The 23,890-nt window shown below is 48.4% G+C and overlaps 1 protein-coding gene across 7 annotated transcripts in view; it reads left to right on the top strand.

The window, feature by feature from the left end:
• Positions 1-23,890, top strand: part of kansl1b (KAT8 regulatory NSL complex subunit 1b) — a 59,118-nt gene that overhangs the window by 14,550 nt on the left and 20,678 nt on the right. For all 7 annotated transcript variants that reach the window (XM_069185641.1, XM_006638292.3, XM_069185643.1 and 4 more), the window contains one exon: positions 1,032-2,478. In XM_069185641.1, coding sequence (XP_069041742.1) covers positions 1,118-2,478 — 1,361 coding nt within the window. In that variant the 5' untranslated portion in view covers positions 1,032-1,117. The remainder of the gene's footprint in view (positions 1-1,031; positions 2,479-23,890) is intronic.

Here is a 23,890-nt window from a genome sequence, read left to right as displayed (position 1 = left end):
TTAACGTGAAGCCCCTCCACGTACATGCCACAACTGTGGCCAGACTGCAGTGTATTGAACTTCCGTACACTTGATTTGTAAAGGGCTGTTTGAAGAAATAAACGGCGTAAAAAATAATTTTATGGGATTCTGTTATTTTAAAGAGGGGAAAAAAGGAAAAAGGTTGTAATCTGCAACGTCTTTTTAATTCCTCAGAGACTTCTGTGACCAAATTCTTTCTGTAGTTATAAATTAGGCCTAAAGTAACGCAAAGTGAGTCTCTTTATCACAATGTGAATGAATGAGACTCTGCTTTATTAAAAATTAACTTCTATTTTTTGCCAACTTATTAACTCCACTGGTGTATTAATTCATGGATGTATCTTACACTTTGTAACTCCCGTTAGAAACATGTCACAACTTGTCAAAAATCTGTCCTGCCCTGGACACACAAGTAGTGGCAAAAGTGAGCTTGTTGGCGAGTTCGATTTAGTTGGAATTTAGTTTAAACCGCGCAGTCTAAGCAACGCAATGCGTCATACTGAATATAACGTCGGTATAGTTAGTGAACCACGGATTCGGCCCCCTGTAAGCGAGAAGAGATCTGCAGCTGCCCTGTATGTGTCCAGAAGGCCAACGTTAGTAGGTTTCAGGAAGGCTGAGCCATGGTAGTGTTTTTAAAAAGGTGCCCCTTGTGTGTTTTAAGCTGCGGTTTTCATTGCGTTGCAAATTGAAGATCGTCTACTTGAATGAGCAGACGCGCTTGGACTGGCGTTGCGCTCCTGGTGGGTGGGGAGGGAGGAGGGCGAGACGGGGCTGCACAGCTTTTTACGTTCCCGGGCGCCGCGCCCTCTTGCGGAGAGCCAGCCTTTCCGTGCTTGTGGCCCCTGCTCTCGTGAAAGTCCGCGCCGGGCGGCGAGTGACTTGGACCTGGGGGAAACGCGCGCGGCTTCTGCGCACGGGGCTCCTCCGTTCGGCCGTGCCACGCCCCCCCCCCCCCCCGTGATGTCTCCTCTCACAGTTGTCTCCTCTCTTCCCGTGTCCCCCGGCAGGCTGTCCTCCGGAGAGGCAGGAAGCGGGCGGCGTGGAGCTGGCCTCGGCAGTGGGAGAGGCCGCCGCGCCCGTGTCTCTGCGCTGCATGGCTGCGATGGCGCCCGCTCTTACCGACGCGCCAGCCGAAGCTCACCACATCCGCTTCAAACTGGCTCCCCCGTCCTCCACCCTCTCCCCGGGCAGCGTGGAAAACAACAGCAACGCCAGCAACATCCTGCTGGCCAGCAACGGCGCCGTGAAGCGCAAGCCCGCCCCCGCCCCCGCCCCCGCCGGCAGGAAGGAGGAGCCGCCGCGGCAGGAGCCCGCGCCGCCCACGCCGCTGGGCAAGCTGCAGCCGCTGGTCACCTCCTACCTGTGCTCTGATGTGACTTCTGTCCAGCCGCCCAAGGAGTCCCTGAAGCTGGGCAAGCAGCCGGTCTTCAAGCCCCACACCTACTTCTGCAGCGGCGACTTCCTCCCCAGGAAGCACCAGGCTCTGGAGTTCCCCGGCGAGCCCCTCAAGAGCATCATGAGCGCCGACGGCCCCCCGGCCGCGCCGGCGCCCCCGGCCCCCGTGAACGGCCTCGCCAAGAAGCTCGCCAAGTCCGCCGCCGGTGGCCCCGAGCGGGAGCGCGCGCCCCCCGCCGCCCTGGCCGCCGTCAACGGGGACAAGGCCCCGGCCGGCCAGGACGCCCCGGCACGCGCCGCCAAGGAGGGCGGGGGCCCGGCTGAGGCGGGGCAGTCACGCCGGCGGCCTGCCGGGATTCTGAGAGACGCGGCAAACGGCCCCGACCAGCCCGCCCCTCCCGCGGCCCCCGGTGTGGCCCCCGCCGCCGCGGACCAGTCGGCCGAGTCGGCATCCGAGCAGGCGGGCGGCGGCGGGGAAGGGGAGGACTTCGGCGCGTCTTCCGATCGCCTGGACTCCGGTTCTGTGGACGCCCAGGCCGCGGGCTGCAGCGGGAGAGGCTGGCCGGCGCAGCCCCCCGCCTCCCCGTTCGGCGGCCTGGACGCGGAGGTGAGGGCCAGGACTCTGGCGAACCAGAGCCGGCAGGGCGAGATCGAGAGCCGGCTGCGGCGGCTGCGCAAGCGGCTGCAGGTGGTGCAGGCCAAGCAGGTGGAGCGGCACGTGCAGCAGCAGCTGGGCAGCTTCCTGCAGAACACCTTCAGCCGGCTGCCCAGCCTGGACGCCCTGCGGCAGCGCAGCCCCGCCGTGCTGACCCGCAAGGCCGAGGCCGCGCTGCGCCGGGCCGCCGGCGACCCCGGCGCCGAGGACGGGCTCAGCCGCTTCCTGAAGAGCGGCTCCGTGCCCACGGAGCTGGAGAGGCTCTCCCTGAGCGGCACGGCCAACCTGCGGGCCGCCGAGAGCGCCTTCGACTCGGACGTCACCGAGAGCAGCTCGGGCGGCGAGACGGACGTCGAGGAGGAGGAGCTGACCAAAGTGGACATTGAGCAGCGGCACATCCCTCTGTAAGTCATAATCCTTACACTTGTGTAGCGCTTTCCTGGACTCTGTTCACGTTTGCCAGTTTGCACAATGAGATGCATGTTTAGGCCAGGGGGAAATCTGGCCAGGATGCTGGGGTGAGCACTCCTACTCTTCTTATGAAAGGCCCTGAGATTTTTAATGACCATGGAGAGTCAGGACCTCAGGTTTAAGTCTCATCTGACGGACAGCACCCTTTCTACAGTATCATGTCCCCCTCACTGTACCAGGACGATAGGACCCACACAGATTGCAGGGTGAGCGCTCCCTACTGGCCCCACTAACACCTCCTCCAGCAGCAGCCCTAGTTTTTCCCAGGAGGTCTCTCATCCAGGTACTGGCCAGGCTCACGCCTGCTGAGCTCCAGTGGGCTGCCAGCTGGGAGTCTCAGGGTGATCGAGCTGCAGGCAATATGTGTGAAAGGTACGCAGGGCGGACTGCGCAGAGAGGGGGTGCTGTCTCTGGGGTGTGCACGGCTGCTGTGGGTAAATGCTGCGGCAGAGGCAAGAGATCACCAGCCAATGCGTTGAGGGTTCTGGTGAGAGGGGAGCGCTTCTGGTCTTTTGGGGTCCAAGGTCCGATCGTCAGGACGTCGCGCAGTGCTAGAGGCCCAAAAGAAAACCTATTGATCCAGATTAAGTAGTTGTGGAGCACTGAAGAAGAAAGCATGGACTGTGGAGATATTGGCAGTGTGTCTTGTGCTCTCCGTTGATGGGACCCAAAGCCGTTGTTATAGCTGTGTCATTGCTCGGACCGTTAAATAACGAGTGACGTAATGCTTTATCTGCACAGACAATTACCGTGGAAGGCTATCAGCTGTGCACTGTGTCTAATGCACTTGATCAGACTGCAGTCTTTCTGTGTGCTGGTATTTGACTGGAGGCGCTCTTCTTGGACAAGACAGCTACTTCTGCGCCCCCGTTCCCGAGTTTCATTCGTGAATATTATCGGTGGGTCAGTTCTCTCCACTAGTTTGACCAGGGCTCACGGAGAGCTGCTTACTTGTGCTTATTAATGTACAAAAAGACAAAATGCCAGTTCTCTGTAATTGCGAAAGACTGCATGTGTGTGTTGCTTCACCACGTGCACCAGTCGTGTGACACTGCCTATACTAGGCTTCTCTCGGTACAGATAAGCTGAACCGTCTTCTGTGCAAACAACAGCTGAATATTTTACTATGATGCTCGGCATGGAAAAGGGTATTTGGTGAATGCTGATGGACGTACAAATGAGCTTTTAGTGTGAAGCACAGTATTCCAAGGTGGTCTGGGTCACGTTTGTCCACCACTGACTCAGCAGACTGCTGTAGCCTGGTGGGGCGTGGGGGACCTGCTCTTTTAAAGGAAAGTGCTGGGGTGCAGCCTGTTGTCACAAAGCCTGGCACCCAGTAGAGCTGACATTCGGCACGGGGCCCTGTTGATCCCGCGAGAGGACCGAGAGCTGGAAAAGATGCCAGACCAGCGCGGTTAGTCAGCGTAACCCTTCGAAGGATCTAGATTTCTGTAGTAGGATTATCCGTCCTTTTTTTGTTAATTTTGTTCTTTTGGTTGATTGGATGCACGTCACAAGCTGGGAGGTGTACCCGGTGTGGGGTTACGCTAGTGGAAGCTGTTCTCCAGGTTCAAGTTAAACAGGTTTCTGGGCGGATCGGTCAGTAAGGGCACTGGCTCGGAGCTCGGAGCGCCGTGGCGGAGATGCAGGCGGTGTGCGCCTCGGCTGTGCTCCGTGACCCGGAAATGAGGGGGTTTCCCCAGGGAGCAGCAGGAGATTGGACAGGGTGGGGTTCATCCAGCTTGGCAGGGACTTGGCTGTGAACCCACACACCCCCAGTGGCTAACATAGCCCCCTACTACAGCTCCAGCAAGGCCTCCTGTGAGGCACCGTCAGCTGACGATTGATTAGTCATACTGGCCAGCAGGCTGATTAAAACTGAACTACATTTTTAAAAACAAAACTGCAGTAGTTTTGGATTGGGGACGTTTTTTTTTGCCATTTGTGGAACTATGAAAGATTGTGTAGGTTCTGAAAATGTTAGTCAAGGGGGGAGTTCTTAAACACTTGTGGGGTATCCGATTATTCTTCTTTCTGAATGCAGTATGAATGTGTTTCTAGGAGGGACGCTGGGAGCTTGGCATTAGTGAGCAAACTAGGTTGGCGTGCAAGTGCTTGTCCTTGCGCGCAGGTCGATCCTGGGATGAAGTGTGCAAATAAATGGGGGAAAGTTCATTTTGCGTGGTGTTTCTCTGTCCGCCACATGGTGAGCCTTGGTGAGATGAGCTGGGAGCAGCTGGGATTCATGACGGAACAGCTCGTAATATCCGGGTGTGTGGCCAGTGCTCTCCTGGCACCAAAGCCGTCTGATTGATCCGATTGGCTCTGGGCGCCGCGCTGCTCCTGGATCCGCGGCCCCTTGCTCGGTCGGAATACGAGGGGCGGCAGCTCGCCTCTCTGCCAGGAGAGAGCGGCCCGGTGCCCCCGCGCACGCGGGTCCACTCACTGGGGACGCCGGGTGTCCAGCGGTGGACATGCGTCTCTGCCTGAGTGAGCTGCTTTCAGCACAGGCTGCTTCGCTGCTCGGTTTCCATACAGACCATGGGCATCTGTTGCCTAATATCTGTCTGTGGGAGGGAATCTTTCTTATGTGCCATGAAGAAGAGCACGATTTAATGTTTGTGTGTGTATATATTCATGCATAAATCCTTTACACTGAAGAAACATTTCAAATGCATCTCTATCCCTGGTTTTGGAGAGTCCCAACCCAGATATGTGTATAAGCCATCCTACACCACCTTCAGTGAAACAGTTCAAGCTCATCTGATCAGTTGTTCTTTAAACAATCAAGTAAAGTTTCAGGGAAAGGAGCACTGGTGGTTCAGGGCTGAAGGAATGTCTGAGTTTTGTTCCCAACGATCCCTAAACGACTTAATTGAACGTGCCACCTGATTGTCTTTCCGGGCTTTTAAAAATGTGTTGCTTTAGGGCAGACTGTACAACATGCTGGACTGGAGTTCTCCAGGATCAAGGTTTGAGACCCCTGCTTTCCAGGGATTTCGCTGCCGATGTGAGATGGCTCGTCACTGATGTCTAAAATGCCAGGTGTTACTGACACCCTGGTGTGCTTTGAGAAGTCTGTGATGACTCTGCCCCTCCCCCAGTACCCTTTGCATCACATCAAAGGCCGCAGCAGAGGAAGCTGTTGTCAGTGGTCTGCACGGTGCTGAGCCTTGTTCTGTCAGGCCTACGGCATTCGCTAAGGTGAGTCACCAGTAGAGCTCTCCTGAAAGCCCTGTGGTGTCTGATACGTCTGGGCCTCCAGGAATAGCCCAGCTGTTAAAAGAAAACCTTACTTACTTGAGTGCAAACACACACCCACAGTCTAATGTGTTGAAATGGTTCCATTGTAGTTAATGTCACTGCTCAGAGAAGGGCCTGGAACTGATGGACTTCAAGTAGCTTTTGTGGATATTTACTCGTCAGTGTTTTGCATGAGAGTAAGAAAACAGTGATAGCTGCAGGGAGCTTGTGATACGTTTGCATTTCTTTGGTTTTCTTGCGGCCAAGCCCGAGGGGCGTGTGTGTCTCGAGTAGCTCCTTTGGTCGGGCCTGCCTGTCATGTGACGTGCAGCGTGTCCGCGTGTCCGCAGCCTGTGATGTCATGCGGGCCGTCACCCTCATTGCATCGAGGTTGTAAGTGGAGACCCCCATGGTCCCCCGATGATGATGCAGCACGCATGACCTCATTTTTTAGTCCTAGGAAACATTTCCCCGTCGACCTCTCCGAAAAGGGTCTTTTGTTTTTTTCTGAATGTGAGCGAGGGAGCTCAAACACCATGTTGCAACGTAATGATCTTGTTGATTAAAGTCGGGATCTGTAATCCAGCTCTGTTCTCTTCTGAAAAGTGTTGTTGTGTCATTATTGTAGTTTGGCACATGGTGGAGGTCAGGTAATTGACGACGAGCCTGTATGATGGAATGGAATGCAGTTAGGACAGGAGGGTGCTTTTGGGGGTATTGCACAGCACTGTGGGACAGGTTAAAGCGGTGCGTGTGTACATCTCGCATGGAAGCCATCTCTGTGACGTGACTAGAGAGGCTTCTTCTCAAGACAGAAAGCAGCACAGTGGTGCTGTGTTGTGTCCCGCATTTTCACTCCAGGACACACATTTGGAAAGTGTTCCGTTGCGGGTTCGACGTTTGCTGCGGTGAGCGACGCCTCCCGTTTTTTCTCGCGTGAAACCTGTTCCAGGCCGCGGTCACCAAGGGCAGAGTATGGCAGACGGGTTAAAAAATGTCAAGTCTTTGACAGGAATAGTTCGGATGATTTTAAAAAAGCAGAGGGTCAGTCGGATGACTGGAAGCAGTTATTTTTGCTTTGTCTTAACACTGCAGTGCACTGATTTGCAGGGGACTTCCAGCCTTTGCTTGGCTGTAATAAACAAATCACTGGTGGTGCTCGTCCTGGCTTCACAGGTGGTGAAATTAAATGTGTTCAGCACCTTGTCCCTTATGCAGAGTGCATCACACACACTCCATATTCTTACAGCAGGTACTCATTGCAGCCTGCTTGAAATAGCTGCTGTATTTCTTGAAAAAGGTGATTTTTTTTAAATGCATCAGCTGATGAAACAAAAATCAGCTTCTTTGTCACGTTGTTAAAGATAGAAGCACAAATGAAATCTTTGCAGAGCATCCAGTCAGTCACATGCCTGTCTGATAGAAACAATAGGACTATATTCCGATCATGATGAAGAATAGTGACGCAGCTAAACCTGGTTGGTTGCAGTGTGGTGTTTTTATTTCTCTGTAATGAGTGTTTGTGTTCAGCTTTAGCTTGGTGTTTGTGTATTTTTTCACTATTGGTCACCTTTATCAGGAGATTCTGAAAGAGTACTTAATGGCTTTTAGTCTGAGCGATATTGGACAATTGAAGCCTAACTTTATGGCTGGTAGATTAGATGGTCGTGTTGGCGTGACGCACAGAGGACACCAAAAGAGGCTGCTTGCAATTTCTATTAAAAGAGGAGTTTAAGTGGGCAGACGTCAGGATGGCTGTGTGGTTAAATGTGTAGGAAATAGAAAGTGCCACACAGAAAGTGAGGAAGATGGGATTTTTTGGATACTCATCGCTTTCTACAGGTAGACAGTGTGGGGAAGCAATGAAAAAAAGACCAGTACCATGTTGGTATATTTGCAGTAGAATTTATATCGAGGGAAGTCATGTCAGGAATTTAGTAGCGAGTCCTTCCCTGGTAGGCGGTGCACTCTGAGAAGAATATCGCCGCCCTAGAGGCAGATCAAAACCAGACTAGCCCGTGGCCCTGCAGGGGTGCCATTCTAGCACAGGATGGGAGAGTTGAACAGCAGTGGTGATATCGGGGGCGAGCTTTGGGTATTCACAACCCCGGCAGGCATCTCCCACGTGAACGCCGGGGAACCTCAAGGTCTGCAACAAGACCGGAGCTAGAGATCGTTTAGGGCCAGTCGAGACCGGGCAAGACAGGGGCGTTCTCGCGCGGAGAGGATTATGGGAGCCTGGAACTAACGTCCAGGAGGCGCGACTGAAGCTGGCTCTGTGACATCCTTTTCGAAAAGGGATCAACAAAATTGTGAAAACAAGAAGCTACTACCAGCCAAATGAGCGCCGTGGGCTGAGTGGCCTCCCCTCCCCTGTCTGGTGTGATGTGGAGTTTGGATCTGCACGCGGCCCATGAATTCACAGTTCCTGCTGTGCTCCCGTGGGAACGTCAGTTTCTTTTAATTACGGACGCGTCGGCTGCGTGTGTGCTCCACCCTCTCTGCAGGCAGAAGTGAGCCATAAGAGAGCGAGTTCTTGTTCTTGATCGTGTATGAAGTGTCCCATCCCGCAGAATGCAAATGAGCACCCCGAGCCGAGTTTCCTGTTTATCTTCTCTGCAGCACCTTTGACACAGCGAATCACAGGCTGGGTTTTTGAGTCGCAAACCACGACTGTAGGACAGGATCTTGCACGCGTGCTCGAGCTGGGGGGAGTTTCACGTGTTTACAGATTGTTTAAAGTACACCCCACCCCCCCCCAAAAAAAATCAGGAATAAATGAAGCACGTTTCTTCCTGGGCCGAATTTGTTTCAGACATCATTTGTAAGATTTCAGCCAGAAAGACCTTGTTGGAGATGGGCCCCTGGTTTACAGATCCAGGTAGCACAGCAGAGGGCTGCTGAGACCAGGTGACGTTATTTTTAACAAGCATGCGCCAGGCAGGCCTGTACTGTGACTGGATGTGCTGCAGAGATTTCTGCCCCGGCTCTGCTGTCTCTGTGTGCGTTTTGGCCAGATTGATCAGAGGCACTGTGCTGCCACTGCTAGAATATGCCTTTTTACCCGAGAAGCTGGGATGGGGGCAGGTATACAGTCGACTTGCAGCTTGCATTTACAAAGAGAACTGTGAAGAACAGCACAGCTTTAGGGGGTAAATTTGTATTTAATTTGACGGTATGTAGATTTGTAGTTAAAATCGGAAGAAAGTTGTGCTTTTCACCCTGTAGTCGCGTGGCTTCCTCTTCTGAAGTTACTGGTGCATTGTGCAAGGTTTTGCTTTTTCCTCCCCCCCCCACTGTGGATGGCGGCGATGGAAATGAATCGTGAAGTTCGCGAAAGAACCAACCAGCCAGTTGTGTTCCTTCTTTTAACAGATGTTGACTTGTTGTTGTTGAAATCGACCATTGGTTTTCATAGGGAGGCTCAGCCGTGAATGAGTAGGTTTCAGCGGATTGCCCTTGCTGCTGACCTTGGCAGTATGATCTCCACAGCCTACAGATCAGGGCCACTTTTTCTTGGACTCACGTCTTGCAATGGAAATCTTTGTGGTTCCTGGTGTTTTGACACACCCAGTCTGGTCTAGGAGTGAGATTTCAGCCTCGCAAGTCCTGCTTGTTCAGTGTTCTCTCTTTTGTCTCGCAGCCTCATTTATTGGCTCAGGATGTGTGGGGACAACTGCTCGTCCTTGTGCATTGTGATAGTGACCTCCAGGAAAAATGGTACACAAGAAATTTAAAATGGGAGAGATGAGCTTCCCAGTTTTTTTCCTTCTGTGAAATCTTAAATGTTCTCTTGATCAGAGTCCCCTCCCCCTCTGCTGTGAAAACAGATACTTAATTGTACTGTATCATAGGTTGAAGGTGTAATTTCCTAACCCTCGGTTCTTAATTTCAGTAGTGTATGGCATTAAAGCTGTAACAAAGCTTCGCTGAGCAGAAAGGCTAACAGCTCTTTCGATGTTTGTTGGTAATACATCAGTTTTTACATTATGCTTAGTTTAAACCATTGAGTGTTGGTTTACAAAGTGAATGAACTGAAACTGATAACTCCCTGCACCACCTCTGAACCTAATATAGGTGAAAGGATAATACATTGATGTGCCGCTGTAGTGAGAGTCTTTGGCTTTCTGCAAGTTTTGCAGCCTTGTTTCTGATTTAATAAGATTAGACTGCTGGGACGTTTCTCAAGTGTCCATGCTCTTGAAGTGCTGCTGAGCAGTGTCATTCTGAAAAGGATGTTGATTTTTCTGCGATCTAGAATGACAGTAGGCTCTTACTGATCCATCTGCTGACCTTTAACTTTGCCCTGATCGTCGGTGTCTGAAACACCTTTGTGAGAAAGATCTCTGGGATCCCAGCTCATGTTTTAATTGGCCCGAGGGGAGTCTGTTGGTTTTGTCTAATTGTTCTGCTGATAATTTTGCTTGTAGCTGGTAGTGAGTCTCATCAGCAAGCCCTTCTGCAGTTGGTTTGGTCTAGATCTCGGCTGTGTGTATTTGTTTTTCACGTTTTGAGACTGTGTGGCTGAAACCTGTGTTAAACCGATAGAGGTCTGGAGAAGGCTGGGCACTGTTCACTCACAAGTACTGACGGTCCTGCCTGCTGTAGAGGAGACTGCTGGCTCTGCTGAAATTTGTTTATAGTGAGGCTTTGGGTGGAGGGCTTTGTGTGCTCTGTGTTTTGGATAAAACCTTTTGCCTGTATTTTTCATCAGGGGTGTCACCTATGTGCACCTTAATATATTTATCCGAGATGTTTCTGCACGTGACTTTTTTTGTGTCAAATCTGTTCTGAACGCTCTTTCCTGCTTTAATTAATTAAAATGAATCCTACTCTGTTGGGCCCCTGAGCAAGGCCCTTAACCCCAGCTGTTCCAGGGGTGCTGTACAATAGCTGACCCTGTGCTCTGACCCCCAGCTTCTCTCCCTGTCTGTGTGTCTGTGTCTCATGGAGAGCAAGCTGGGGTATACGAAAAGACTAATTCCTAATGCAGGAAATTATATAGGTCTAATAAAGTGATGTTAAACCAAACAAACGTGACATTTTTCGTGTTCTGCCCTTAATATCAGGTGGTAAGTTTTGAAACCTTGATGTGGTTTCCAGAGACTCCCCTTCTTTACCATATTGATGCATTGGTATATGGATTCCAGGTCTCCAGTCTACTCTTTGTAATTCAATTACATTGAAAAGTAATGTGACGTAGGTTAGAATTTAGGAATTAGATGCCTTTCTAATTAGTCTGGAAGATTGATTGTTCAGGATTATTGTAAATCCCACACGCTACGAAAAATAGCATAGTAGCAGTACTGTGTTTTATAGTAGACCACCTCTATTTAGCACTTTCCTCCAGCAGAAAATTTGACAACGAAATGACTTATTTGGAAATTCAAATACATTTAGAACAATAGAATGAGACTTGCCAGAGATTCCATTTACCAATCCCACTCTGTCACCCGGATGTTTTATGTAGAAGCAGATGGACTTGTTTTAGTTATCTTTGATTCCAGGTTTAATAGTACGCTTGTCATGTTATATCGGATACCGATAAGGCTTTTTTTTATCTTTTACGTTTTAATCTTGCATAAGCTTCAGTACCTCTCTGTACATGCATATACACATCAGTATTGCTACCCAAAAGTATCCCGCTGAACTTCAGTCTGAGGAACACAGAAGGATTCATCAAAATAAAGCTCTTGTGCTTTTATGTACTGAAAATCGAAGCACAGAACAACAGTGCGGGTGCATTTTCTCGTGTGACTGCCTTAGAAAATGTTTTGTGTGCTTTTGGTACTGTGCTGTGGATTGTCTTCAGGAGCACAGGGAGCGGGCCTGACTGCCGATCGATCTGGAGTTCGCAAAAGAGTCGCAGTGTTTTTCAGCAAAAAGAAAAAAATCAAGGCTCTTGGCGAAGGCAGGTGTACATGGCTGGGCATCTCATGCGCTAAAAAGGCAGATTCTTGGACAGACAACACAGTATGTGAATCTGATGCTTTTTCTGCCTTGCTGTTCACAAGTGGAAGAACCTTTTGCGTAATGCAGCCCAGAGCGAGCTGGCCGAGATGGGCTCGCTTTTGGGCGAGAGCCCGTTGTGTAGTGCACTCAGGAAAGTCACAGGGGCTTTTATTTAAACCTGTAACTTGTATTCTTAGCAGGCCTGCAGAGATGGGTAGGTAGATCTCTCGTATTCAGTTTATCTGTTGCTTAACACATACAGCAGTAGGTTGCAGACAATGTGGTAAGCGGTGTTTTCTGGTGCTGATTTGTGATGACTACTCCAACAGCCCTTCTAGAAGCCGTTTTTTCTTTCTGGCATGTTTTTTTTGCACAGAAGATTCATGCACTTCTGTACCGATAGGGGGCACATGCGCGCACCCACACCGTTGGTGCAGCGGGGTTGGGGCGGCCACAAGTGCAGCCGGTTTTCCCCGGGGTGCCCGGGGGCTGGCCGGCTCCCGGGGCGAGGGGGCAGGAGCTGGAGGAGACGGCGGAGGGGCGCGCAGGGCCACTCGGCAGGGCGAGGGGTCGGCTCTGTCCGTTCTCAAGTGTGGCTTGTCCTGCGCACGATCAGGTGCATCAGAGAGTTCAGGTCTGTGTGGTTTTGGTTGGTTCTTCTTGCGTTTTGCTCAGCGGAGCAGGTGAAAGCCCCCCCTGGCAGTTTGTGTTGGAGAGTTCAGGTGTGTGCGAGCTTGTTGCAGATCAGAAAACATGGGTCAATGTGTGCATCTTTTTTCCCTTCTGTGTAGATTTATACACATCACAGGCCTTAAAGCTGTGTCTTTCTATTGCACTTTATTTTGAATACCACTAGAAGGGAGTAATGGCCTTTAGGATTGTCTTGTCCTTCCCCTGGTGTAATTTTTGCCCGTTTTTCTGCACTTCTTCAGGGTAGAAGCGTTTTGCTGAGTAGCCTGTAGCCACATTTTGTCTTTATGAGATCTTGCCGTTTTCTTTCATCAGGTAAACAACATGGAACTTTTGCCAGTAGCAGATGCTTTCTCTAATGTGAAAGTGGTGCAGGGCAGATGTGGTGTGAAACAGATCTTCTTCCGGGCTTAATTGGTGTAGTCCAGCAATCGGATAATTTAGCAGGACTTTAGGGAGGCCTAGAGTCTTTGAAATGTGAGAGGAACCAGGAGCTCCCAATGGAAAAACCCACCTAACCACAGGGGGCATGCACACTTCACACAGAAGGTGCCCCGGTGCCAAGTCGAACCCGGTTATCCAAGTGCTGTGACACCATGACACTGGGACGCACAGCGGCTGGACTTGACCATCAAGGTGCAGCAGCATCAGTCACTTGGGGCTTTGAAGAAGTAATAAGCATCTGCTGTGCTAGTCCCTCGCAAGAGATGTGTTTTTTTCTTTTCGGTATTTGGCCGTGGCTGTCTACTGGTCTAAGCAGAGACTGCTTGCTCGACAGAAGGAGTTAGGACAGTGAGAGGGCTGACACAGCCCTGCAAATGTGTGTGAACCTGGTGAACGTGACCACTTTTTTCTTTCTGTAGCGGGATAAGCATGCTGTGTGCAGGGCCTGTCTCGGCCTCTCCTCTGCACGCATTGTTGTCTTCCATCGTGTGCTCTGCTCCGGGGTGCCACTGCCAGACAAAGAGCCCGACTGTTAGGGAGAAAAGCTGCAACTTCTGCGTTTTGAGAAAATGTTTCTGGTGCATCAGTGGTGAGCAGTGCTGCCTGGGTACAGTTCCAGACCTGGGGTGCTATCGGTGCGGATTCGGTGTGGTTTCCCCGTGTTCGCTTGGGTTTCAGGTGCTCTTGCTTTCCTCCCACAGTCCAAAAACATACTGGTGGCGTAAATGGGTTCTGGGAAAATCGGCCGTGGTGTGTGTGTGTCTGCTCTGCGATGGACTGGCGTCCCGTCCAGGGTGTAACCTGCCTTGTGCCCATTGCTCATCTGAATGGGCACCAGCTCCCCTGCGACCCTGAATTGGAAGCAGCTGTTAGATAATGGGTGGGTGAATTTCTGGTGCATGTGCAGTTCCAGTCTGGGGAAAACAGAGCTGCTGTGTACCTCATATACGTGACCCTGCTCTCCCAAAACCTAATCCTGAGAGGTAGTATTTTGATTAAACATTGACCAGTACGGAAAAGAGAGCTTTCAGCAAGCCAAAAGCTCCCTGCATTAATACAATTATCTGTTTTGCACTGTGCAGTTAGGATGTTTGCACGTGTCCTCAGAGGCCTTGTTCTGGGGTCAGCTGGTCATGGAAGTATCTACATAGTAAAGCATATGCTTGCACATTACTATGAATAGTATGTGCAGTTCAGTCTCCACTCTCTAAAAAGGGCATTCCTGCCTAGAAAGGGTTTAAAGAAGAGCAGCCGTAATACTACCGGGTTTAAAAGGAAATGCATACAAATAGGTTAAAGGAACTGAATCTCTTCTGTGCTGATTTGACTAGGTTTAGGGACTCTGCAAGTATTCAGAATTCTGAAAACTACGGACAGGCAACTCAGTAGATTTCGTTGCTCAGCGAAACGAGAGCAGCCTTTTATTAATTTCCAGCTACATATATTATGCACTGAGAACAGGAGGTGCGTTTTTGCACAAATGTGTGCTCGGCGCCTGGAACGAGCTGGCGAGCCATGTTGTTGAAGCTGGTTCTCCACGATTCCTCGAGAAAGGGCTGAGTGGAATTCTTCGGCCTCAAGTAAGCAAGGGAGCATAATGTGGTCACGTGGCCTCCCCTCTTCTGTACCCTCCTTGTGCTTTATAAATACAAGTAGAAACATAAAAGGCGTTGCAGTGTGCAGTAAAGCACTTAATGCTTTTATCCTAGTCTTCTAAACACATGAGTGTGCTAGATTTGCTGATGCCACCAGGGATAGAATTGGTCAGACACAGGTTATTAGTACACGTTAAGGAAAGGCTAGTTTTGCACACTGAACTCTCAGGGGGGCCTAAATTGTGCCCAGGTGCCTTAAAAGCTCATGATGAAGCCATATGTGCCGGTGCTGGACCTGTTTCTAGTAGGACAGCTGTTATGAGTTAGAAGGCCTGTCTCTGATGGCTGTCAGCTCTTAATGATCCTAGTTGCTAAACCATTAGTGCAAGAAAAAGCGTTAAGTGAGTGTTTTAAACAAAATCCTGAAACCCCACCAGAGAATTTGGAGTTTTGAAACTGGCAGAGTATAATTTCCCTGCATGTGCACAATTCATAATTACAGGATAATGGAAAGCATTTATTTGTATAAATTCTCTGTTGCATGTTTCCTATATGGTGCTTTTAGTTCCTATACCTGATGTTGGGATGTAGTGCTACAGTAAAGTAAAACTGCCACAGTAATTGTTGCACAAATGTTCTAAATACTGAGACATTTGCGTGCAGCACTGGTCTCTTCAGCAGTATGAGGTTTACAATGCTGTTTTAGACTTACAGTAACAGTGTGTTAGGCTAACAAACAAGCAAAGAAAACTTATAATTTGCTTTCAAATGTGGGAAGGCCTTATACTACACAAGACAATAAAACATGAATAGTGTGATTTGAATAGATTCTATTGTTTTTTTTAAATTTATGGCACCCTTGTTTGTGTACTTGTAGAATATGCTGCTAATTTCAGATTTGTGCATGAATTAAACTTGATCATGATCTGCCTTCCCTGCTTCACAGTGTAGCAGCTGTGCAGGCTGTACCATTGTGTGCTTGGATGTGGGTGGGACGCTATTCAAACATCTGCAAAAGCTTTTCATCTGTAATTTGTAGGTAAGATAAGTAAAAAAAAATAGGGATTGTGCGCAGTTTATATTTTTTAAATAGTCTGTCTGCCCAATCACAAAAGTATGGAGATGGTTATGTGAGACAGGTTTAGATCATGCTTTCAGAGAAAGAAAGGCCTACAAATTGATGGGCTAAAGTTTATCTTTCATCTGTGCAAGGGCCCCATTACATTACGCAGTACAGCTGAATCTTTCTCCCTGCTTGGCAGATGTGGTTTCGCAGTGGGTTTGCGTCCCTGGGGATTTTCAGATCACTACGCAGGAGGGCAGGGCCTCCACGGTGGCCGTGACTCAATGAGTAAAGAAGGAGGAAATAAAAGGTTAATTTTTAATTCTGTGGAGCAGAAGTACAGATCTGCTGATTTAAAGTCGATAAATATGCTTAAAGAATAAGCTTGTGATCCCTTGCAAAGGCTGGTAGTTCTGCAGTAGGTCCCAGAATGTCTTAATTTATAAATGTATTTAGGACCTTAAAAGATTTCTTCAATTGTTGTGAATACCTGATGTTACCTGCAGTTATTTACTATAGAGTTGAAGGGGGAACAAGGCATAATCGTCTGTGATTAAAATGTTACAATTGCTAGTGCCTGCATTTTACTTGGCTGGAACCCTGGGCCTCCTGCCACGGGCTCTGCTCCCTCACAGGATATATTTTTCTGAGAATCGCCCCATCCAGAGCTGGGCAGGCTGGGGGAGTGTTCCTCATGGCGGCTGGTAAAACGGAGCTCTGCTCTGCTCTCGACACGCCTCTCCCTGCCGCACAGACACAGATCCAGGAAGTCGGCGTGTGTTGTGCAGGGCTGAGGTCTCGCAGGGCTTCCTGTTGCTGTCGATTGTGTTTTAGCTTCACGCTGCTGTCAGCGCTGGCTGGCGGGCCTGGAAAACAGCACATGTCGTGCCTCTCTGGCGGGGAGGAGGGGGAGGGCTGAGCAGTAGGGTGTCATGAACAATAGAGCATCTTGTGTCTTTCACCCCAGCTTGTAAATAATTCTAAATGTGCAATTCTAAAGGTGTTTCGTGAATCTGTTTTTAAAGACCAGCCTGAAACCATGGCTGATTTTACAATTATTGCAGCTCCCTTGGTCTTCCTGCTTTGGTTTTTGAAGGTGCAGTGTCTTTTCCAGATTTTCATGCGGTACTGTAGGCTGGGAGCTCTGGATAATGAGCTGATGGGTTGTATGCCTTGGTGCACGTTTTCAGGCTCACTCAAAAGTGAGGCTGGGCCTAGTGGCTGAGTATGAAGAGATTGAGGATGCCTCATGCATGCACAGAATGGGTGACATAATCATGGCTTCGCATAAAATCTTTGTCTCTTGGCTTACCTCTGGCTTTTCAAGGTTGTAAGAAGATCTCCACAGTGACCTGAGCTCTCTTGCAGAGTTATCAGCTGGGTGTGGCATGAAAAAGTAATTCTTGGCCTTTATATTGTGTGCAATAGTTTTTGGGAACTTTATGGTGTAGCCTTATGTGCATGGTTTACCTTATTCTTATTGAGCATGTGTAGAAATGGTAGTTATATGATATTTATGCAGGTTTGTGTACATATGAACTGTAAATAGGAATGGATTTGGCTTGTCACAATATTCCAAGGATAGAGATCGGGTTGGTTTTCTTTGTAACGTCCCAGGTACAGCCCTCCTGCTGGGGCTGTTGATTCATCTTTTAATTCTCCCTGAGCAGTTACTTTGTATGTATGGGAGTGAACCTCCTCTATCACAGTGTTCACTTCAAAATAGCATCTGTCTCTGGCAGCTCCTGCAGTGTCTGTCCCATAATTAAAAGCCTTTTATGTGAGAGTCTGAGGAGGAGAGGTTTGCCTCGCAGACCACACACCACATCCAGCAGACCTGGGTAGCTTGCGTTTGTCAGATGCAAATTGCTAATGGGATTAGCGAAATAACAGGGACAGGCAGGGCGAAGAGGGTTTTTTTTTCTTGTCAAATGGGATTTGAGGAGGTTTACCTGATTTCATTTTCTAAATGGTAGATTGGAAGTTGGGTCATCTTTGATGCTTTGTCTTTGTCAGCAGAAGACCCCGTTCAAGGCGCTTTGCAGAGCACACATGCAAGGTGGCAAATAGGCTGCCTTTTGTTTTAATCTCTCTGGCGATGGTGGGGGCTGCTGCAGTGGCCGTTTCGGATACAGCTGGCTTGTTGCCCTCCAGTGCGGTTGGCTACAAACAGGAGAAAGCCATGTGGCCCGTCTAGCTTGTCCGGTGGCTGCCACCCAGTGGATCCAAGTATCTCGTCTGGGGGATGAGCGACTCCGGCTCGGGTTTGCTTGTTCCAGACTCCCGCAACCCTTTGTATAAGAGAACCTCCCCTGTTCTGAATTTTCAATCCACCTCCCTGTAGTGTGCGCTCGTGTCCGCCGGCTTTTGTTTCATCGTCAATTCTGAAGACGTCCAAAGGGTGGAGTTTGCCAGTGCCCTTGAGCATTTTGAAGACTTGAACCAGGTTCTCGCAGTCCTCTACGAGGGGGGGGGCGATTCAAGTCTTCTGGGTTGCAGTGTTGCCCGTCTTCCTGATTAATCTTCACATGGCGGAAGACTAAAGATAAAGAATGATAGCTGTGCTTGGCGTCGTTCCACCCGATCCTATCGCGCTGTGTGGGGAGTCCGCTCGATTGATTTGTGATCAGTTCCTCCTCTGCGGATCTCCCCCCAGCTGTCGCGTCGAAGATCCCGGTGGGATCTGCCTCTGCAATGTGGCTAGGTGGCTCTTCCAGACGCCTTTGTGCGCCCGGTGAGGGTTTGTTGGGTGTCCAAGGCCGCGTGAGTGAGCAGGAGAGCTGCAGCCTGATTTGTAAGTAAGAATATGCTTCCCCACGTGTGGTCAACCACACCAAACTGGTAAGGTCTGTTTCCAGGGTAACCAGCGGTTCAACTCCCGGTCAGGTAAAGTTACCTCTCTGGGCTTGAGATAATTTGCCGTCTAGTTCTCAGTGACCAGGAAAGAAAGGTGCTGGGGCCCTGCGGCTTGTTTATATCGTTAGAGAAATGGGGTGCAGTGAAGTCAGGGGTGCTGTCCCTCCCGGCTTTGTGTTGTGTTTTTGGCATCGGCCATCCCAGGGGTGCAGGCTCTCGATGTGCTGCTGTAGGTCGCTTTCGTGCGAGAGCAGTAGTAAGATGACTGTGTGTTTCTGTGCACAGGAGTCAGGCTGAGAAATTCTGACCTGATTTCGTGGTGAAATTAGGTGGGGAGGAGCTTTGTTGAGTCATGTGGATGATCTGAATGACGGCTCATTTCTCCTCTAGCTAAGTGGAGGCAAGCTGCTGAATGTATAGGAGCAGGCCTCCTTGCTTGGAGAAAACAGTAAGTGTGTAGAAGCAGAAGTCAATCCGCCTGTTCAGCACTGCTGTTTCTGGGCTTGCTGCTTTTTTACAGACGGACTAAACTCATTTGTAATTTTAAATCTTTTAAACGTATTTTCAGAAAGATAATTTTACATTGCCCTCTACCAGTTCTCACATTTGCAGTAATAGTATCCCTTTAAAAATGATGTAATTTTGTCTGTGGAGCATTAGAGTTGAAGAATTGTTAGGAAAAAGTCAAGTATAAATATCAAGTCCAAACAGGAAAGTCGATTTGCTCACAATTCTTAAGATGCAGAGGCCTTTTAGCTCAGTGTAAATGTGCTCATATCAGGAAGTGCAGCAAGCAAGCTACTAAAGCATTATATTGGCGAGACTAACATATTCCTCCCCACCACGTCAGGAGTACATTAAACAGCTGAGCAATGTTTCGACATGTTTTTAATTTTCACGCATAGTAGCATGCATGTTCATGGTAAGTAGCAGGAAGTGAAATGGGAGCTGATTTAATCCAGTTCCAGCTAGGTGGAATCCAGTGAAACAAAACGCATCACTGGCTGGATTTGCTCCGAGAATATCGCCCCCATTTCGGCGTTGTGAAATTCCTCACCGGTGGGCACCGAAGACGCCAGGCGCCTGTAGATCCTGCCTGGTTGCTTCTTTTTTTTACTTCTGATGCAAGATGGTGTAAACGGGCTCTAGCCTCTCCGTGGAGGAAATGAAGGAAACAAAAGTTGCTGTGAAGTGCCAACAGAGCTCTCTGTCAGAGACACGGGCACGTGACTCGGCAGCCCACTCCCCAGCAGGGACTCCGAGAGCGAGGTTACACATCCTCTCTGAAAGCCTGTGTCTCAGGATGCAGGGGGAAGGAAGATTTAATTCAGTTAAGCTCGTTGAAAAATGCCAGCAGTTCTGGTGGTTTTACTCTGCCATCCAGTCTTTTTTTTTTTACCAGTATGTCGGTTGCTGTACTTTCGCAACAAATGTGATGCCTTTCAATAAGCTTGCTGAAAATAATCTTGCATTTCTAGAACTCGCTCTTGGTTTTGGCTCTGATTGAATTCAGTTCCTTGTTGCCTTGACCCCAGTTTTGAGCCCGTTTCTGGAGCAGCTCTTGGCCTAAACACTGGTGAGCATTGGAAGTGCCCCACACTAGACGAGCTCTCCTGCTGTTTGTGGAGCTCGCTGAAGCCATGTGCATCACCCAGTTTCGTTTGCTGCTGATATTACCTTTTGGGTTTAAAGTCCATTTTGCAGTCATCTCACCTGATCATCTAATAAATCGCTCTGAAGAGAATTGGAAAGGAGTCTTTGCCTCTGGTCCTTGCCTCGCAGTCCATTTAAGCTCTGTGTTTAAAGGGGGATCGCAGTGCTATTTTTTCATTTTGGGGTGGTAGTGAGTCCGCAATGATGAGTGCATTTCGAATAAAATTGAATACTACCATCATGTATATATAGAACCCCCAATTTACACCACAAACTTTAAGAAGTTTCAATGTCTGTGATTCGGAATGAGGCAATAAAACGTCCATGATGATCCAATGAGAAAGCAGCCCCTTTACATTGTAAACACGCTTCAAAACACATGAATACTCAATATTTTTCATGAAACAGACACATACAAAACGACATGGTTTTTGAGATACTTTTAAGTATTGCAAAATAGAGCAACCTGGCAACCAAATAAAGTAATCAAATAATTACTTATTGCGTTGTTGGGAGAGCACGTTTCTCATTTGCTTCAAGAAACTAATGACCAGGAAGGGCTGGTCATTAGCAAGCAAACACTTGCTCTTACTGGTGGTGAGACCAGTGGTTTCTCGTCTGCCTGCGACAACATGGCGAACATACAGAAATTTCACGAAGTTCACCATTTTACACTTCGTTCACAATTTGTAAACTTTTGCAGTGCTGTCAATTAATTCATTTTGTTACTGCGATGTAATAGCCTGTCTGAGAAACTGGGACTGCGGTAACTCCTGGTGATTTCAGAATGTTGATCTTTGAAAAGGGCCACATCTGTGTTTTTTTCGTAGTTTCTGGTCTGTTGTCGTCGCAGATTTGTAGACAGTGCCGTGGTTTTCAATTGTGTCGGTGCCTGCCCTGTTTCGAGGATAAGTTTTGGCATCTGAAAAAGCTTATTCTTTGCTTTTTTCAGTGTCCTTCTGTGTTCGTCATTCAGTCGCAGGCTTGATGTCTAAAAACTGTCCTTGCTGTACATGGTGCCCAAGTTGTAATGGGTCAGTCTATTTCTCGCATGTTGTGCTACATTATTTAAGGGGTTGATATGCATATTTTATTGTCTTGGCTTTCATTTTCCTTTTCAGAATGATTAGAAGACACCAAGCACCTGGTGTTTAGACCCGCTTGGTGTGTTGCAGGTTGAAGTGTTGCATATGAATGTGCAATATGTAGTTAACAAAAAAAAAAGAAAGACAGGAAAGTGAAAGTCTGCGTGTGCTGTTTTCTTGATTTTCAACATCTGTTCTGTGAGGGCTTAGCCACGTCTGTGTGAAAGAGCTGTGCCCATGCGTGAAAAACACATCATCCCAGCTGACCTCGCCTCGTCTGCCCAGGCACAGCACACGACTGGCTGGAAGTTTACTCCCGGTCTCTGCCTTCCAGTGAATCCTGCAGAGTGCGAGACTAAGGACTTGAGTGGCTCTGCAGTGGTGATTGTCCAATGTGCGCGTTAGAAATAAAATACAATTAAAAAACGAACGGGAGACTATGCCTACAGGTTGTCCGGAGGGGTTAGGCAAGAGCTTGCATGGAGGCATGATTTCAGTTTTCACTCCAGAGTGTTGCAGTGAGCTCATAGTGCAGACTGCACCTTGTGGCCGAAACAGGACGCTGGATTCGAAATACTACTACTTAGAATAATACTAAATTCGAAATAAGAGGGAACGTGTTTATCTGCCACCTGCTCATGTGTGTTTTAAGGAGGTACTTCCAGAGGATTGTGGAAGTCAAAAACACGTTACCTAGCCATGTCGTTGAGGCGTTAACCTGGGTTATTACGAGAAACGAGTGGAAAAGATGCTCGGATCAATTGACCTGAAACCCAGAGTGAGCTAGATGGGTATGCATGGGACTTTTGCTGTTGCAAATATTTTCTGAGGAACCATTACTTTTGACTTTGGATGTTTAGTGCAGTCAGAATTTCTTCAGTGAGTTTCCTGTCATCCTTTAGATCCTTGAATACATTTGGTCTGTTATACAGGTCAAGCTGTTTGGTCTGTTCATTAGATGGGTAGTTTTTCCTGTATTTTGATATCCTCAGTAATTTGCAACCTTTTTCTTAAGCCCTATCTCTTCAAACACTGCATGCTGCGTGGATCCTGATTAACACAGAGCGAAAGGCACTGTAATTTAATTATCCGGCCCCGGATCAAGGCGGTGAGCTAGCACCGCCTTCATGCTGATTCCAGTTACAGTAGTGTCGCGACCTCTGCACTAGTAAAGATGTTAGGTGCCTTTTGTGAGATTTGCTGAGTGCTGTGAAATGGAAGGTTTATCCTCTGGGGGTGGTGGGCTGGTAAAAGTTTAAGCTCAGCTCATTAAAAATACGTTTTTCCCCCAAGATTGATGTGGAAGTGCCATATTGATTCCGAAGTGATGCATATAGATTTTCCTTTTTCAACGAAGCTGAATTGGGTGTTTCACCTAGGTTCCTTTTTTTCCCCCAATGTGTGAGCCGCGATTGCCGTTCCAGAGAGCGTGTTGAACCGATCCGCGAGCCAGCCGAAATACTGGGAAAACCAGCCGAGACGAGCTGCTGCACGAGCCCTTTTACAGCGCAGCCCTGCCGGTCCTGTCTGCTAGTGCCCGTTGGGTTAGCAGCGTTGCTCTTTCCGTGCCGAACGTTGCATTGTGCAATCACACACAAAGGAAGTTGTTTATGCGTAATTTCCCATAGTAAGCCCCACATCTGGATGTGTTTTGGCACAGCGCCTCCGATTTTCGCTCCCACACCCATTTTGTAACCAGGTTTATGTAACATCGGCCAGCATCCCGTCTGCACTGCGCTGTTGCCCTGGTACCATTAGAGAAATGCATTTCTAAGCCGGAATTTAACTGTAACGCCACATCTCAAGACTTAGATCCTCTTAGGAGTAGGCTGGAATTAATACAATATTAAATTTATAAACCAGGAAAAAGTTGCTTACAAATCCATTTTCTTGCAAGATCATGCAGGCTGTTTCTAAGGTCCTCGCACTGTTTGGACACCGGATATAGTTTACCTACAGAGCTCCTTTTTCTGGCCTTGTTGTATTTAGTCTGATAAAGTTATACCTTTAACTCTGCACGCTTAAAGAGAAAAATGTGCGAAGGGGCTGTTAGTGCTGTAGGAATTTAGTTCTTTGAGTTCCTTTTGATACTCCAGTCATTCCTAGTGGAGACCTTGTTTTTACCTATGCCCGATTTAATCGGCTGGAGGCACAATGGGTTGGGTCCTTTGTTGTTTCAAAATCCCGTACCACTAGTCGTACCACTAAATGATTGTTTAAGGAGGCAAAAAATCTACTGTACGTTTTAAAGAATTTTATTGTTGGTCTGTCTTTGTAACACTTGATTTCTTCCTTTTTCCCCATATAAACTTTATGCGCTAGAAATGTTACTTCTGAGCACATAGTCTTGCATTACGTCTTAGGCACTATTACATATAAAGGTATTTTATGGCACTTTTAAAATACAAGTTTTTCACTTGCTGTTATTACTGCAATGTTATTTTACAGTGTACATCATAATGGATATGTGTGTACATTATTTGTTATTTTGGATATGGTGGATTAATGTAACACATAATGCAGTCAGCAGAGTGTATGCTGGTAGGTAATACGGTTCTGTCTTAACTATCTTGTTTTTAATACATTATAGATTACTTTGAACCGAGTTCATTAGGTCAGATTCAGGCTTTGGCACTGTTTCCCCTATTCCGTGATCCTGGAGAAGTGATTTTTTTGTGAACTAATATTTCAGGCCGTGCTGTTTGTGCTTTTCAGGATGCCAGTGTTGGGGTACCCTGACAGACCTCTGGCCACAGAGAGGTAC

The sequence above is a fragment of the Lepisosteus oculatus genome, chromosome 28 (assembly GCF_040954835.1).
Source record: "Lepisosteus oculatus isolate fLepOcu1 chromosome 28, fLepOcu1.hap2, whole genome shotgun sequence".
In the NCBI taxonomy this organism is placed as follows: domain Eukaryota; kingdom Metazoa; phylum Chordata; class Actinopteri; order Semionotiformes; family Lepisosteidae; genus Lepisosteus; species Lepisosteus oculatus.
Note: the sequence above shows the minus strand (reverse complement) of the source record. Positions and strands in the feature narration are given on the sequence as shown.